At 39.5% G+C, this 17,470-nt stretch overlaps 1 protein-coding gene across 6 annotated transcripts in view; it reads left to right on the top strand.

Annotated features, from left to right (window-relative positions):
- Positions 1 to 211: 211 nt before the first annotated feature.
- Positions 212 to 17,470, top strand: part of MRPS9 (mitochondrial ribosomal protein S9) — a 64,269-nt gene continuing 47,010 nt past the window's right edge. For 5 of the 6 annotated variants that reach the window (XR_014839466.1, XR_014839467.1, XR_014839465.1 and 2 more), the window contains exons 1-2: positions 212 to 413; positions 8,553 to 8,732. Coding sequence is in view for 2 of the 6 variants with exons in the window: in XM_021085713.2 (XP_020941372.1) it covers positions 279 to 413; positions 8,553 to 8,732 (315 nt within the window). In the remaining 4 variants the exon portion in view is untranslated. The remainder of the gene's footprint in view (positions 414 to 8,552; positions 8,733 to 17,470) is intronic. The other variant, NM_001244553.1, reaches the window with a different exon arrangement.

Here is a 17,470-nt window from a genome sequence, read left to right as displayed (position 1 = left end):
TAGAGACTCGCGGAGGGGCTTCAAGGTAAATTTAAGGAAATGATGAGACCAGGGGCACAAGCAACCTCTCTTCGGTCTGCAGGCGTGGGCCCGGGGGCGTGGTCGGACACGCCCCGTGAACTCACGCACCCAATCATCGACGAGCAGCCTCCGTCCGCAGACCCCGCCCCCCGCCCCAGCCCATTCCCGACAGCCTCCAGGACGCGGAGCCAGTTGGCGCCTGCGCAGCCCGCAAGTTCCGCCCCTGCGCCTTCCCATCCCGTTCTACCGCGGCCAACATGGCTGCTCCCTGTGTGTTTTGTGGTGCAGCCGTTTCCTATCGACTCTTTCTCGGGTGTAGGGTTAGCTTTGCGCGGGGACAAGTCCTCTGGAAAGCCGCAGCTCCTGAACTGCAGGCAGGTGCCAGATGCCAGGTAAGGCCTGAGAGAAGTTGGTGTGTTGTTCCTGTGACGCGAGAATGTGGAGCCGCCGCCGCCGCCGCGGTCCGTCTCTGCGCCCTCAGACGGGGGCCCTGGGGTCTTCGGTGCTCAGTGAGGGTCTGAGTTAGAGCAGTGGAATTGCCTTTCAGCCGCCACCTGGAGGTTGTTTCTGGTTTTCGCAGGGTGTGGTGAGGGAGAAGTTATCTGAGACGCACCGAGAGCGATTCCTCCTTTGATCCGCTGGAGCGGGTGATGGGTCCTGCCCGCGAGCCCCGCGGTCCAGAGGGAGGAAGGCCGCGCTGGAGGAGACGGTTGAGAACTGGACTCTTTGCAGTGACCCGAATACTTAATGGAGAAAGTCACCCAGTGAAGTGGAGAGTTAGTGACAGTTTTAAAATGCCTTGTATCTGTGCCGTTTCTGTTTTCTTAATTTTCCCGGTACTTGGTCTCTGGAGCGATGGAGACTAGGACTTGTAACTTTAAGCCCAAGGGCAGTGGGAAGCCAGGAATCTAGCCTCACAGATGATTGGATGGTGATGCAGTTCACTAACATGGGGTCTGAGGAGGAGGAGTAAAATTTGAGAGGGAAGCAAACGAGCTTAGTTTTGGATATATTTGTATCTGTTATATAATTATAATTGGAATGTCCAAGTGGAGATTTCCGGTAGGCTCAGAGATAGGCAAATCAGTAGTTCGAGAAGAGAGCTGATTTACAAGAAGGGAGTTCTAGTCCTTTGTGACCTTGTAGATGGTAGTTGCGACCTTGGAAATGAATTAGATCTTGAGAGGGTGTGCTGAATGAGTAATAAACACAGTTACCGAGCCCCGAAGGGCAAACAGTAGAGGAAGAAAAGCCCCCAGGAGATTGAGAATGAGCTGCCAAAGAATAGGCAGCCTGGTGTCATAGAAAACGGGATGAATGTTCTAAGGAGGGAAAGTGACTAACAGTACCAAGTATTGTAAAGAAGTCAAGTACTATGATCTAAAAACTGTATTCAAAAAAGTAATACTTATCTTTTTCCTATCTTCTTTATGTTTTAAAAGACATAACCAAGATCAACCAAGCCATCCATTCATTTATCCATCAGACATTTGCTTTTATTTTTTAATTGGAATATATGCTCAGAGTTTTTATTCATGCATGTCTTTCGAATATATCCTTCTTGTATGCAGTTAATTGTCTGTAAAAGGGTTGTAGCATACAGACTGTTTTTTATTGTTGACAGTTAATGTGAAGGAGGTGGCAGAGAGTTGCTAACTTTTTCTCCCTCCCCGGAACTCCCAAACCTTGGAGTGTCTGTATCCTGGGTCTTTCCCTATGTTCTTTTAATCATATAGAGACGTACATGCATATGCATACTTCCAAAAGATGGACTCTGTTCTACTTTTTGCTTCTTTAGCTTACAGGTATAGTAGAATTCCCCCCAAGTCACTTGTTACATGTCTTAACTGCTGCGTAATATTCTGTGGCATAAGTGTATCAAAGTTAATCCAACAGTTGCAGGGCATTTGCTTTGTTTCCTTTTTCTTCCCAAAGAGTTCAGTAAATATCCTTTTGTAATTCTTATTACATCAGGTATCCTCCACCTGATGCTTTTATTTCTATAGGAGAGCGTTCTAGGTGTGAGGTGATTGCTGCAAAGGATGTGTGCTTATCAGCAGTCATTTAATAGATATTTCCACATAGCTTTTCTAGCAGTCCATCATTGGTGTATGGGAGAGCCCTCATACTCATTTTTTTTTTCATTAGGTGAGTGAAGTCAAACTCTTAGCACTCTTAAAGGGTGGTTCTGAGATTTCTTAATCCCCAAATTCCAGAATACCACCACAGCAGATGTCACATGTATAAGCTCAGCTCAGATACAACTGAAAGACCCCATTAGACCCTTAATGGTTTCTTATATATAGCTAAAAACATTTATAAAGCTTTTTTCTGGAACAGAGCTTGTCTAAAATATTAGCGTTCCTTCACTTCCATCTCCAGTATTAATAGCTGTATTTCTCTTAGGGGCCATGTTTCATAAAACATTTTAAATCACCTCCTGAAGTTCTAAAACACTGCAAGTTTCGTTTGTTTGTTTTTAATTTGGGTCATACCCCATTAGTTATGAAGTCTCTTAAGAGGTTGAAGAAGGGAGTGGGGAGAATAGAATAATAATGATAATGAAAGTGCATCTTCTACAGGGAAGTATTTTTGCTTATTGTTTATAGGTGTCAGTGTATACCAGGAAGTAATATGAGCAGTGACTATTACTGTAGGTCACAGTCCGAAATCTTTGAGAGACACTGATGCAACAAGGAAAAGCAAACAAGTTCTCTTAAGCTTGGTACTCAGTTGGTCAACTCTCCAGCCAGCACATTTTCTCCTGCATACCAGTGAAACTATGAACTGTTTCATAGTTCAGTGTTTCATATTCATGCCTCAATGCAAGGACAGATATCTGAGTGTCCCAAATTTGTTTCATTTGTCTCCCTACCTTTTTTTTTCCTGGAGGCTTTTATTTTTTTATTTTATTTTATTTTTCCCTTTTTTAGGGCCACCCCCATGGCGTATGGAAGTTCCTAGACTAGGGGTCGAATAGGAGCTGCAAATGTCAGCCTGTGCCACAGCCACAGCAGCGCAGGATCCAAGCTGCGTCTGCAGCCTATGCCACAGCTCACGGCAACGCCAGAACCTTAACCCACTGAGCGAAGCCAGGGATCAAACCCACATCCTCATGGATGCTAGTCGGGTTCCTTAACCACTGAGCCACAAAAGGAACTCCTTCCTGGAGGCTTTTAATATAATCTCAGAATTTCTGTGATTTTTCTTACAGATACTTGACTGTGGATCTTTGACACGAAAAGATTTTTTTAAAAAAAGCATATCTTCCATACCACTTTGAACATGTCTAACTCAAAGAATGAACACGATTTACTTAATACCATCTGTTACCTATTTTATATTCAAATTTCCCTAGTTATCCCAGCAGTAACTTTTTATAGTTGGTATCGGGATTCACACAAGGTCCATAAAAATATATATATGATTTTGGTAAGTATGTTAATTCTCTTAATTTATAACAGTTTGTGGAATTAATATAAATGCTGAGTTTTGCCTATATGGTACAGTAGATTTCCTTGCTCATTTAACTTACCTTCATAACAGCACCCTGTTTTCTTGGGAGGAATTTCTTCCCCATTGGTTACAGTCCAGAAAAACTGTAGTCTGGGGCACCTGACTCAAGGGAGCCCCATTAGATATCCCCTCCCTTGAGATCTTGAGCAGAGAGACAAGGACAGTTGGAATACTGTTTATCTTAATGGCCACATTCTGACTTCATTGCATATGCTTTGGATCTTTTCATTCCTGCTTTTTAGCTGCCAGAGATGCTTTGGACTCTGCCTCCTTTCAAGTAGAGTCCTGTGGGTCCCTATTAGCCTTCTAAGAGGTTCCTTTTGTTTAAGTAAAGTAAAATCAGTTTCTTTTGCTTACATCTAGAGACCTCTAGTTGATAAAAGTATAAACCTGTACTAAAAGGTTACTGTGATCACGCTCCTGGCATTTCGGATATTGTCTCTTTCTATCCACATTTTTTCTCTCTAATCTGACTTCAGTCTTTACCTTTTCTTTTATTCCCCACAGTTTTTTTTTTTTTCCTTTTCTATTCAGATTAGCAGCAGATTCGTCTTTGTTCCATTTTTATCCAGTTAACAAAAAGGAAACTCCTTAATACTCCTGAATACCATTACAGAGTGTGGAGCACTGGCATTTGGCCAAATTGGGGACCTCACTGACAGAATGTGTCTGCTTCTTTGGGAACCCACTTGATTGAAATTACAGTTGTCTGACCCACTGATTATCTTTACAAAGAAACAAATCTGTCAAGTTTTATCTATACTATTCCATAAAAACAAAATCTGAGGCAAATGCTTTGTTACAACTTTTCAGTTGGAAATAGAACCTGTAGAAAAGGTTGCTGGGAATTGTACTTTGCTGTGGCCAAGTAGACCCTCACTGAATTTTTACTGTTCTTAGCGGGAGACTGGTCATTTCACACTCAGCTCATCTTAATGGATTGTACTAATGAATAATGGACTCCTTTGAATGTGTATCTTTTTGTGTGAATTCATTACTAGAATAATTCAGAACATGTAGTATTCAGTAATATTACTGAATGTTCATGTAAATTCAGAACATATAATATTCAGTAATCTGCTACTGATGCAGTGATGGCCTGTAACTTTTATAAGTACTATGAGCTTGAAGGATGTCATAATCTTTTTTTTTTTTTTTTTTTTTTTGTCTTTTTTATTTTAGGGCTGCACCTGCAGCATATGGAAGTTGCCAGGCTAGGGGTCGAATCGGACCTGTAGCTACCGGCCTACACCACAGCCACAGCAATGCCAGATCCGAACTGCATCTGCGAACTAAGGCAACACGGGATCCTTAACTACTGAGTAAGGCCAGGGATCGAACTTATGTCCTCATGGCTGCTAGTCAGATTTGTTTTCTCTGAGCAACAACAGGAACTCCAAGAATACAATAATCTTAAGCAGTGTGTACAAATGTCTTTGAGAAGATACTAAAGAGATTTTGTAGATAATAGCAAATTAAGGATATATTTTTTTTAAGAGCCCTTCGGAATGAACAACAGTAAAAAATTGTGAAAATGATTTTTAAGCCTCATTTATGTTAAAATTAAGAAAGCTGCCACCTGGAGAATGTAGACAAACTCTGGAGAATGTAGACAGAGAATAATTTTAAATCAGGTGAAGAAATGAGTCTTTGAGCTAATCGACTCTTTTGCTTAGGTGATGCCGAAATGTTGTTGGAACAAAAGAAAAGGAGCAGTGTGGAAGAGAGAGATGAAGAAAATACAAAGAAATATTTACTCAACAAATGAAAGAATCATTTTACTATAACTACTTCACACTGTCAAGGACATTTTTAAAAGGTTGGGAGAGGGAGAGATCTATAAAATGGGGAATAAGAGAATATGATTAAAATAAACTTTTAAGAGAAGAACTTTGGAAATATACCAACAATATAAGAAGCTAAAAATTTAGAGTGATTGCAGGATTGGCATTGTAGAAGAGGGGAAAAACCATAGAGGAAAGGTTTAAAAATCATAGAATACCAAGAAAAAAAAAGGTACAAGAAATAAGACTAAAAGAAGCCAATATATATGGAGGGCAGAAGAGCAAGTAATTTCTGTGATTGAAGAAGAAAACAATAAGTAGGTGAGAAGTCATTGGATATTGATTTATTTTCAGAAGCTGCTTGGAGAAGTGCATTTATACATCTTATTCAGAGACATAGAGATAGTCACTGGTAAAATCAAAGCAGGCTGTATACTATCCAAATCACAAGATGCTATCCAAATGAAAAAAGCTAAGTACTGTATACCAAAGAAATAAGGAAGGAAGCGTAAAAATATATGATGATAAAAAATGAGACAGTATCTGTTAAAACCCAGTTAAACAGTGTTATTCTCATATATTAAAGCAAACTCAGGTTGGGTCATAAAAACAAAGGAAATGAAGAAGTAATTGACAAAGGAAATATACTGTATAGGTGGATAGGCCTATCTGTTTCTCCAGTTGTATTCTTCTGGCTCACATCCAGTATAAATGGAGACCTATGATCTTTTTCTATTTTCTCCTTTAATTTTCCTGGTTATACTTCACAAGCATTGGATCATTGCTCTTTGAAAATGAAGTATTCTGTCCATCAGACCTATTATCACTCATCACTCTCCTGACTATCTCCTGTCCTAATTCACAAAGAAAATAGCGGCCACTAGACACAAGTAACTTTACCTTTCTGCCTCCCCTCCCTCACAAACTATCTTGTTGCTTTTCGTAGAAGAGAGGTTTCATTCTAATTCAGAGGCCCATCATGTTCCCTCTTCTGTTGATGTCAGCACCTTGTCCCATGCTGATTATTAACAGACTGTATCTGTAGCTCTCATCTGTCCTGGGCACACAGCTGCAGAGCCATCTCCTGGTCACCCCTCTCCTGAGATGCCCATTAAGCATCTCAAACTCACCAGGCCCCAAATTGAAGTCATCACTTTCCTCCTAATCTTGCTCTTCCTCTGGAATTCATTACTTCAGTGAACGAGGCGTGTACAGTGGGAGATGTTGCACCTTCTGAGCCTGTGGTTGGTGATTGGTGGAGAGTGTCCTGGGTTCACTTGGTTGATGCATGGATTGTTTTAGCCATGGACAGTTTTGTCATATTTACAAAACTAGCAGTGTACTCAGTGTTCTGTCAGTGGAATATTTGGGAAAATTATCTCTTCTGTATGACTGCTACTTTTCTTTCCCAAGTTCATACCTTTATCATCATTCTGGGGCAGAAAAGCATTTTCTCTTCTTTTTTTTTTTTTTTTTTTTTTTTTTGTCTTTTCTAGAGCTAAACCCTCGGCATATGGAGGTTCCCAGGCTCGGGGTCTAATCGGAGCTTCAGCTGCCAGCCTACGCCAGAGCCATAGCAATGCCAGATCTAAGCTGTGTCTGTGACCTACACCACAGCTCACTGCAATACTGGATCCTTAACCCACGGAGCAAGGCCAGGGATCGAACCCACAACATTATGGTTTCTAGTTGGACTTGTTAACCACTGAGCCATGATGGGAACTCCATCTCTTCATTTTGAATATGGGAAGCAACATTCTTCATTGTTCAAAGAAGTCACGGAATTGTAAAAAACAACCAAAAGCCCAGGAAAAGTGAAAACATAAGACAGTAAAACTGTTGAGATGTGGGGAGTTGGTGCTCATGGTGGTACTTGGCTGCAGGGAGAGAGCAGGGGTGTGAGATCAGGCTGAGTCTGTAAAAGGGCAGGCGAACTGCACTTAGCAAGTTCGGGTCCTGTTTTTACTCACTGACAGGAACCTTGTATTCTTAGAAAGCTTCTTAGGAAAATATGATTATTGGTCATATTAAAGAGAAACTGTTCTGAGGAGCAATGAACTGTAAATTTTCATGGAATTTTAAATTGCCCCAATACTTGTCCTGTATTTTTTCTTACATTTTCTATTGTGACTATGGTGACAAATTACTCAAGAATGTTTTCATCTCTGATTCTCAAAGGGGAAGAGAATGGGTGGGGGCGATGGTGTTTGTGGTGGTGTACATGAAAGATTTTTATGTTTATGAAAAGGGAAGTGAATGAGTTGTAAGAATTGGTGGTTCTTAAAGTCAGAATATTGCTTAGGAGTGTTTACACTTCTTGAGGCAGGATGAGCCATAGATTTAAGATTTTAAGCAGGGACCTGAAAGATCTGTTGTAGTTACATCTGGTTACTGAATGCAGCTGGATGCTCATTTGAAAATATTTTTCTGGTTCTTTAGTGCCCTTTATTACAGGTGAAATGTTATTGTCTTGGGAAATTTCCAGCAGCATGGCATAAAATGACCAACAGCAGCAACAAAGTGTGATGGCTTTGCTGCGAGTTCAAAAGGATGTGAAAGCCCTGATGTCTACATTAGCTTGTTGAACCAAATTAATAATAAGAAATCTTCTCAATGTTCAGTGAAGCAATTTTTTCACTGTATCAGCTTAAAGTCAGGACCGTGGAGTAAGGTTTCAGGCTAAGCTAAGCCTGTATTTAAAGCATTTAAAGAAAAGCTGTATTTGTACCTTAAATAAGGTGAGTTCCTACCGTGTAGTCTGAGGGACCTTTCTGAGTACCCGCTTCTTTACTCCACATCTTCTGCTGGCTAATTTCCATCCACATGTACACATGCCTCTTTCTAAGGGAGTGGCCTTTTCTCTTCATTCACTATGTGTCAGATCCCACAACAGCTCACCTGACTGGTCAGTATCAAACGTGGACATTTGTAGCAGATAAGAAGGCCTCATATCACTTACAGGTGTTTCTATAATCAACACCTTTTTGATGCGTTGAAATGCTGGTAGTTTAGACTACTTTGTAAGCACAGGCTTTTTATCAGCAAGCTTTCCAGCGGAAGAGTTCTTAGCAGCTATCTTAACAGGCCTGTTATGTTGTCTCCAGACTTTTGACAATTGAGTGCCATAATAAAATGACAATTGTTTGACTGTCTTGGTTTGTTTAGATATAGTGGCCTATAAGATCATTGTTTAACTTGAAATCTTTTCTTTTGATTTGTATTTTCTGCTAGATATTAAGGCTGAGACACACTGCTGTTGTGACAACAAAGAAAAATGTTGCAGCCTCAAGACGTGAAACTTACACAGTGGATTTTATTAAAAAGCAGATTGAAGAGTTCAATATAGGAAAGAGACACTTAGCCAACATGATGGGAGAAGATCCAGAAACTTTTACCCAAGAGGATATTGATGTAAGTACATTTACTCTGTTGGAGAAGTAATTGCTATAGAGCTTTAGGTACTGAAAACACTTTTGTTGGAAAAGTAATTGCTATGGAGCTTTAGATAGTGAAAACACTTTTTTTCGGCCTGAACCCTTTAGCTTTGTGTAAATTTAAATCAGACTGTCAGAATAAGGAAAAATGCCCCTATGCTGCTTGGCAAGTTGGAACCATCTTCAGAGGGAGATGCTAGTCTGCATTTGAAGCCTTGTAAAGTATAGTGAGTTTTAGGCTTTAACTAGAAATGGGTTCTTTTTGTTGATTCCAGGTCACAGGAGCCACTATAATGCTTATGTATAATAACATGATTTAGAAGCACACATCCTGTTGTGTAGTCTTGAACTCAGCTTTCTTACAAATTGATAAAACTAATAGTAAATTTTTAGAAAATCCCATAAGTAAGCCCAGAGTTTTTATCAACCTAACTATATAGTTGAATTTTCCAAGTGAGGGCATGTTTTAAGTGACTTCAGAATAGGGTTGGAACTCTATTCCTTTTCCAATCTTGAATCATTATCCTGATAAAAGTAATAATAATCAGTAATGCTTTTTTGCTAGGCATCCCAGGATAGCTAGCAAAGGAACTTAAATCTAACACCTTTGGAGCTTGTTCTAATTTTTAAAGAGGTAACATAGAAGATCACATGGTGTTTTATATTTACCTGAAGAATAACATTTTTGTATGAATTTAATATTTTATACGATTTCAAATATATTACTCTTTTAATCATTTTATGATTTTACGTATTTTAGTTTAATTCCCATCTTTTTGTATGCCTTTTCTAATTATTTGTAAATGGTACTTAAGTATCTCTTTAAGACACCAGGCCAACATTTTGGACTCAACCAGAAGAATTTCTTGGGAGTTCCTGTTGTGGCTCAGCAGGTTAAGAATCCAGTTAGTATCCATGAAGATGCAGATTTGATCCCTGGCCTTGCTCACTGGGTTGGTGATCCGGTATTACCTAGAGCTGTGGTGTAGTCTCTGACGTGGCTTGGATCCTGAGTTGCTGTGGCTGTGGTGTAGGCCGGATTTGACCCCTAGCTTGGGAACTTCTGTGTGTCACAGGTGTGGCCCTAAAAAGCAAAAAAAAGAAAAAAAATTTATTTCTTAGTTGTCTAGTCTAGATGATTTGGAGTTATGGACCTCACAGCCCTTGTCCTATTTTTGAACCTTATGGTAATCTGGGTAGTATTGGAAGATATTAAGAAAACTCTGTGTGTATGTGTGTGTGTGTTTTGGTTTTTTTGTCCTTTTTTTTAGGGCTGAACCGCAGCATATGGAGATTCCCAGGCTACAGGTCTAATTGGAGCTGCAGCTGCGGGTCTATGCCAGATCCGAGCCGAGTTTGTGACCTACACCACAGCTCGTGGCAATGCCGGAGCAAGGCCAGGGATCGAACCTGCAACCTCATGGTTCCTAGTTGGATTCGTTTCTGCTGTGTCATGATGGGAACTCCAAGAGAACTATATTTTTAAAAATTTTTATTTTTTTGCTTTTTAAGACTGCACCTGTGGCAATTGGACGTTTCCAGGCTAGGGGCTGAATTGGAGCTGCAGCTGCTGGCCACAGCCACAGCAACTTGGGACTTGAATCAGGTTTTCGGCCTACACCACAGGTCATGGCAGTGCCAGATCCTTAACCCACCGAGTGGGGCCAGGAATCAAACCTGTGTCCTCATGGATCCTAGTCAGGTTCATTAACTGCTGAACCACAAACAGAACTGCTCCTAAGCTCTCTTGAGACAACTTCTTTTGCTCTCCCCCCTCCCTTTTTGGTAGCTTTTTTATTGAGCCCTACTGTACTGTAAAGAGTATAGTTCATTGGTTTTTAGTCTGTTGATAGAGGTATGCAGCCGTCACCATGGTCTAACTGTAGGACATTTTCATCACTCCATAATGAACCTTCATACCCTTTCTCTGCCACTCTTCACTTCCCCACTGCCCCCAGCTCTGGATCAGACTTTCTACTTTATGTCTCCATAAGTTGCCTATTCTGGATGTTTTGTGTAAACAGAATCATACAACACGTGGTCTGAGTGACTGGCTTCTTTCACTTAGCGTGTTGTTTTCAAGATTCATCCATGTTGCATCATGCATTAGTAGTTCATTCCTTTCTCTTGCCAAATTTCTGTTGTGTGGGTGTACCACATTTCTTTTTAATCCATTCATCGGTTGATGGGCTTTGGGATTGTTTTGGTTTTTGATTATTGTGAGTAATACTGTGGTGAGCATGCTTTTGAAGGTTTTTGTGCTTCACATCTCTTGAGTATATACCCAGGAAACCACTGCTGATCCAAGGTCATGAAGATTGCACATGTTTTCTTCTGAGTGTTTTATAGTTTTAAGTCTTACATTTATTTAGGTCTTTAATTCATCTTGAAGTAGTTTGTGTGTATGGTGTGAGGTAAGGGTTCAGCTTCATTCTTTTGCCCGTGGGTGTCCAGTTGTCCCAGCACCTTTTGTTTCCCCACTGAATTGTTTTGTTACCTTTACCGAACGTCTGTGGGCTGTAAAGACTACAGGTTTATTTCTGAACTCTCAGTTATATTTCATTGACCTATATGTTTATTATCATGCCGGTATAATACTGTCTTGATTATAGCTTTGCAGTAAATTTCAAAATTGGGGAATGCTAGTATACTGCTTTGTTCTTCTTTTTCAAGATTCTCTGCCCCTTGAATTTCCCTATGAATTTTAGCATGAGCTTGTCAGTTTTTGCAGAGTGCCAACTAGTATTTTGGTGAGGATTGTGTTGGATCACCAGATCAATTTTGGGAATATTACCATCGTGATAATTAGGTGTGATCTGTGAACACGGTATGTCTTTCTGTTTATTTAGGTCTTCTTTAATTTCATTCAGTGATGTTTTCAGAGTTTGGCATTTTAAGTTTATTTCTGAGCATTGGTTGCTCTTTTAAATAATTCTATTACAAATAGAATTGTTTTATAGTTTTTTGGGGTGGATTTCTCAGGATTTTCCAAGAAAATTTCCTCCCATCTCTCCTTGTGACTTGTATGTCCTTGAGTAACTATTCTCCAGAAGAGGGTCCCACTACCTGAGTTGACCACTGAGGGAGGCATTTTTGAGTATCTTTACTGCCTTTTTGGATGTACATAGAGCACATTTAGCTCCCTGAGAGAAACAGAATCATTCAGTAGTTTCATCATTACATCTGAAGGGATAAGCATTTTCCTAACGTAAATATTACAAATGAATTATGTTGTTTAGAGTGTTTAGTTCATTTCTTGGATTTTTAGTCAGAATGTTAGTTTGGGATGTTAAAGTCATTTTCATGAGGATTTAATTTTTACAGAGTAGACATGACCCGTAATTTAATTCAACTACCTAGTTAAAAGTCTAGGCTCACTGTGTAATTTTCACAAAGGTAAATCAGGTGCTATTGTATTCAGATTAAACCATTTGTTATTTTATCTATTTAGAAGCTCATTTTTCCTTACTCCGTAGCCAGTTGCTAAAATAATGATTGCTGAACTCATCTATGAACTGCACAAAGGCAAAAAATACTGAAGATTTAAAACAATTTTTCACATGTGTTAAAATATCTTAAAATTATTTTTGTTAAGGTGTTTACAGCAGACACACATTGGTGTCTACATCTAGAATATCCTTTTCATACTGTTTAGAGAAATCTAAAAGATCTGTCATTCAGTCAGGTAGAAGCAGTATGGTTAGTTCTAGTCGTTAAAATATTGAGTTGTTTTCCAGAGAAGATACGTTTAACATCACTCTGTTAAGGGAAGGTGATAGCTTTTCTGGACTTTTAAAACTGTGTGTGTGGTGAGAGTAAGTTAACGTTATTTTGAGTCATTGTGCTAATAGAACATAATAAAAATGGTCCTTAGTTTTAGCTAATAAAGTATTGAAATCATGAATTAATATGAAAAAACATCCGGTCACTTCTTTAAAGTAGGTAGAATCTTTTTAAATGAAGCTGGATTTCTTGGGAGAAATATAGATGCAGAACATCTATCTTTTGTTGTTAAATTCATCTTAAAAAAAAAAAAAAACATGAATTTGTTAGATTTGAAGTGATTTTATGGAAAGATGCAGAACCTGGGGTGAGGAGAGTCCTTGCAGTGTCACTAACTCGTGTTGTAGTGTTTACTTGGTTCTCTCATCTCTAAAATAATACCTGCTTACCTACCTCAGAATTTAATAACCAAGGAGCATGAGATTAATGTGTTGTTATTGTTCTTATTACTATTAATTGTAATAAATAAAATCTACCGTGACTTGAATCAGTCTTTAGTTTTCTGATTGCCTTTGTCACACTCCCCCATGCCACCTGAAATGGAATTTGGGGAGACTGATCTGCAGTCCTGTTGGGGGCGTTGGTTTACCACCACAGAGTGACTTCAGCCAGAGGTCGCATTCTGTGATGGGTAGGTATTTTGTCTCACCTTGCTGGTGTCTGAAAGCCTGTTCGGAAGTGTTAGCCGCTTTCCTTGACATGATGACATGCTTCTGCCACAAGCGTTAGCTCTGCCTCGCTAAGTCTCATGTTTTATGTCAGTTAGCTCTTTTGGCATTTTATTAAATGTAGTGGACTTTGGCATCTGAGTAGGATATAAAAGCTGAAGAGGACAGTGACAACCAACTGTTAGCAAAGCATTGAAATGACATAGGAATTTATAGTTTTATGGTTCCTGTTTTCATTTCTGATTTTTTGTTTTTATTTTTTGCCTTTTTGTTTGTTTGTTTGTTTGTTTTTAGGGCCACACCCACGACATATGGAGGTTCTCAGGCTAGGGGTCCAAGTAGAGCTACAGCTGCCGGCCTACACCACAGCCTCAGCAACGCCAGATCCGAGCCTCATCTGCAACCTATACCACAGCTCACGGCAACGATGGATCCTTTACCCACTGATCGAGGCCAGGAATCAAACCCTCAGCCTCATGGTTCCTAGTTGGATTGTTTCTGCTGTGCCACGACGGGAACTCCTTATTTTTGATTCTGAAACTATTATTTTTTTAAGCGGTTTGGCTCTGTATGTAACCTGAAAGGGAGACAGTGTAGCTGATGAGCCTCATTTAACATTTCCATACCAAAAAGGTGCTTAGTTATTTTAAAGACAAAAATAAATAATTTGATACCCAAAATCAGGAAGGTATTTTAAGCTTCCAGGTAATCTTAGGAAGAACATTATGATTGTTCCTTTGTATTTAGTTGTCACAAATGCTTTTTATAATATGTTGGCTTTTAAAAGGCAAAACTAGGTACTGTAATTTTTCTCTTAATAAGATCAGGAAATTAGATACTCTCCAGAGGGAACTTTCTAGATAAGAGAAACTTAGTTTTAATGTCATTTGTAATGAAAAATACCACCGCTTACTGAAATCCTGTGTGTGTGTATGATGCTGTCTGGGAGGCTGATAGTCATCCCACATTTAATCCTCATAAAAACCTTACCAGGGAGGTATTGTTGAGGAAACCAAGGCCATACAAGGTCTCTCTGTATCCAGAGTCTGTTTTTTCCACTTTCTTTTTTTTGTGTGTGTTTTTGCCTTTTCTAGGGCCACACTCGAGGCATGTGGAGGTTCCCAGGCTAGGGGTCCACTCGGAGCTGTAGCCACCAGCCTACGCCAGAGCCACAGCAACACCAGATCCATGCTGCGTCTGTGACCTACACCACAGCTCACAGCAACACCGGATCCTTAACCCACTGAGCAAGACCAGGGATCAAACCTGCAACCTCATGGTTCCTAGTCAGATTTGTTAACCACTGTGCCACGACGGGAACTCCCATGTTTTTTCCAATTTCAAAGGTTAAATCTTTTGATAACATTTTCTTATTTAGTGGGATACAGTAAGTGTAATTAATCTTAACCTCTCAGAGTCTCGGGATTTTCCTCTTTAGTGTGGTTGTTAACCTGTGGTGCCCCCATAGTGCGTGCTGACCAGCCGGGCTTCCCCGCCCCGGCTCCTTTCCTCTCAGGGTGTCTGCCTGGCAGGGCCAGCCCTCTGGCATTAGGAAAGTTGTTAGCATGTGAATTCAAACTAAGCCAGCAAAACTGGGCAGGAGGACCCATATGCCCTTCTGATTGCAGCTGGTCATAAGCCCTTTTTCGTTGACTTCTGGGTTTACAACTTTATTCCAGAAGGTTGAGTTTGAATAGAAATCTAGACTCTGGCTTCACTGAGTGAAGCATATGCAACTTACGTGTGAAAATTATGCCTCGCTAATCTTATATGCTCCCATCTTGCTCCAAGGCCAGAGCCAGCCAGGTAAGCAGTGCGGTCAGTGCCTTGGCATCCTGTGACATTGTGCTATAAGGGACAGGTCTCTTCAGTGGTGCTACGTCTTTGCATCCTTCCATGTGTACCATCAAAATTGTTTTTCTCAAAATCATGCTGTAAACACACAAAAAAGTTGAGAACTGATATTTGCATTTTCCTTTTTGAATGAAGCTTATAAATTTTAAGTTGAAGACATTTTATTTAAATCAAACATTATGAATATAGCATTGCACTTGCATTTACTAATGTCTTTATTTGGGAATTAAAAGTTAAGTTCTGCATTACTCTAGAATTTCAGGAAAAAAGCCAGCAAATTGATATATAATCCTGCTGAAGTCTTCCAATTACTTTTTAATTGGTCTTAGAGACCTCATTCCGAAACCTGACTGTTTTATTCTCCTAAGTGTGAATATGCTGTGTGAAGTTTCTCTAATTGATTTGCTGTGCCCATTCCATTTGATGTATCATTTTTCACAATATTTCATAATTTGTGCTCACTTCTAATGAACAGAGTCGTTAGGACAGGCATGTCTAAGTACAACTGACAGCTAACATTAGGTGCCAGATGCAGTTTATAAAGCTGTGTAGAACTGTAGAGAACAGTTTAAATAAATTAGCACCTGTACATTAGTCTCACTTGCTGGTAATTTATAAGCGAATCAGTAGAGATGACATTTAGGTAAGTCATTGATCAAGTTAACAGCTGCAGACCCACTGCCCAGCTGGGATACCTAATTAATAGAGATTGCATTCCTGACCCAGTGCCGCCTTCTCCTGCATTCAGTCTGCCGTCCTTTCGTACTTTGACATAAGCCTCTGAATCCAGTTACATCCTTGCCCTTCATTTCAGGGAACGCTCGAGTTTCCTGTGTTCCAGTGAAAATCCGAAGATGTAGGAAACATGTTTATAAATGAGAAGTACTTTACTCTGGTGACTTACTTGGCTCGATTTTTTAAAATCTACTATATTTATTTTTATAAGGACTTTTTTTGTTTTGGATTCAGGTAAACTATGCCTTAGTGTAATAAATTTCTAAAAGGTTCTATGCTTATCTTTCAGCATATACTCTAGTTTGTTTTTGTTTTGTTTTTTCTTTTTCCAGGAAGAAGCAAGGTGGTTTGTGTTACTTTTTTTTGTTTTTGTGGCAGCCAGCCATCAAACCTAAGCCATATGTATGTCCAAGTTTTTTTCAAATGTGACCTTATTTTAAAATGCTCGAGAACTTTGCCAAGTTGAATTCCATACAAATTCCAGAAAATCTAGGAAATATTAAACTAGAACTTATTGTAGGAAAATGCCCTTTATTTTCTATTCCTGTGGCTCAGATTTTCTTCCGAGTGAGTGTAAAACTGAAAGATCAAAGCAACAACAGCCTGACATGAGAATAAGGCAACAGCTTTGTCTGTCTTACAGGTATAGGTTCCTGTAAGTGTGTTCACTACAGGCCACATCCAAAGTCTGCTTCTCTTGAAACAAATGCTAAGACTAAAAAACCGAAAATATTAGGCTAGTAATATTCTTTCCAAGCTTCTTGAAGAATTATTGAATCCCAGCTGATATACATACATATTTTTGTTTTTGTGGAAAGTTGGGTGTTTCTTAGTTTAGATAATAGCCTTTTATGTAGGTTGTTCAGAAGTAAAAAAGTACTTATTTCAAATTATTGTGACATTATGTTAATACTGTCATGGTTGATAGACTTGGTCCAAGGGAACCAACCCCACTTCAGTTGTGAAATGCCAGTTTTAAGATACTTGAGGGTATAGGGCCTTTTTCTCTGGTGTCTGCTAAGTGTCACACACCCACCAGGGAATCAGAGAATCTAACAGTTGACAGGTAGGTGAACATTAGCAGAATCAAATATTTCCTTCACCACCTTCCTCCGGTGGTTTTCTGGTTGGTTGACTTAATTTCACTTAGCATAATATTTAAATTCTGTGTTTTTTATCATCCTAATATAGGTACTTCTAAATAAGACCAGAAAACTGTTTTTCAAAAGACTGAAGTATTGTAACACTTTCTTTGCCTTTATGTTTCTTATTTTCATGTCTCGGCTATTGTGAATAGTGCTGCTGTCAACATAGGGGAGCCTGTATCTTTTTGAATAGAGTTTTGTCCAGCTATATGCCTAAGAATGGGATTGCTGGATCATATGGTAACTCTGCTTTTAGGTTTTTGAGGAGCCTCTATACTGTTTTGATATTGGTTGCACCAATTTACATCCATGCACCAATTTACATTTACTGGTTGTGCAATTCACATCAGTTACATCCAGTTTACATGTGGACAATTCCCTTTTCTCCACACCATCTCCAGCATTTGATATTTATACACTTTATGGGCCATTCTGACCAGCATGAGGTGGTACCTCATTGTAGTTTTGATATGCATGCCTCTAATAATTAGTGATGTAGAGCATCTTTTTATGTGCCTCTGGGCCATCTG

The sequence above is a fragment of the Sus scrofa genome, chromosome 3, assembly GCF_054392235.1.
Source record: "Sus scrofa isolate SSC_HxYL_T2T_F1_AM1 chromosome 3, Sscrofa_HxYL_maternal_Yorkshire_Landrace_v2.0, whole genome shotgun sequence".
In the NCBI taxonomy this organism is placed as follows: domain Eukaryota; kingdom Metazoa; phylum Chordata; class Mammalia; order Artiodactyla; family Suidae; genus Sus; species Sus scrofa.
This window is presented reverse-complemented; position numbering and strand designations above follow the sequence as displayed.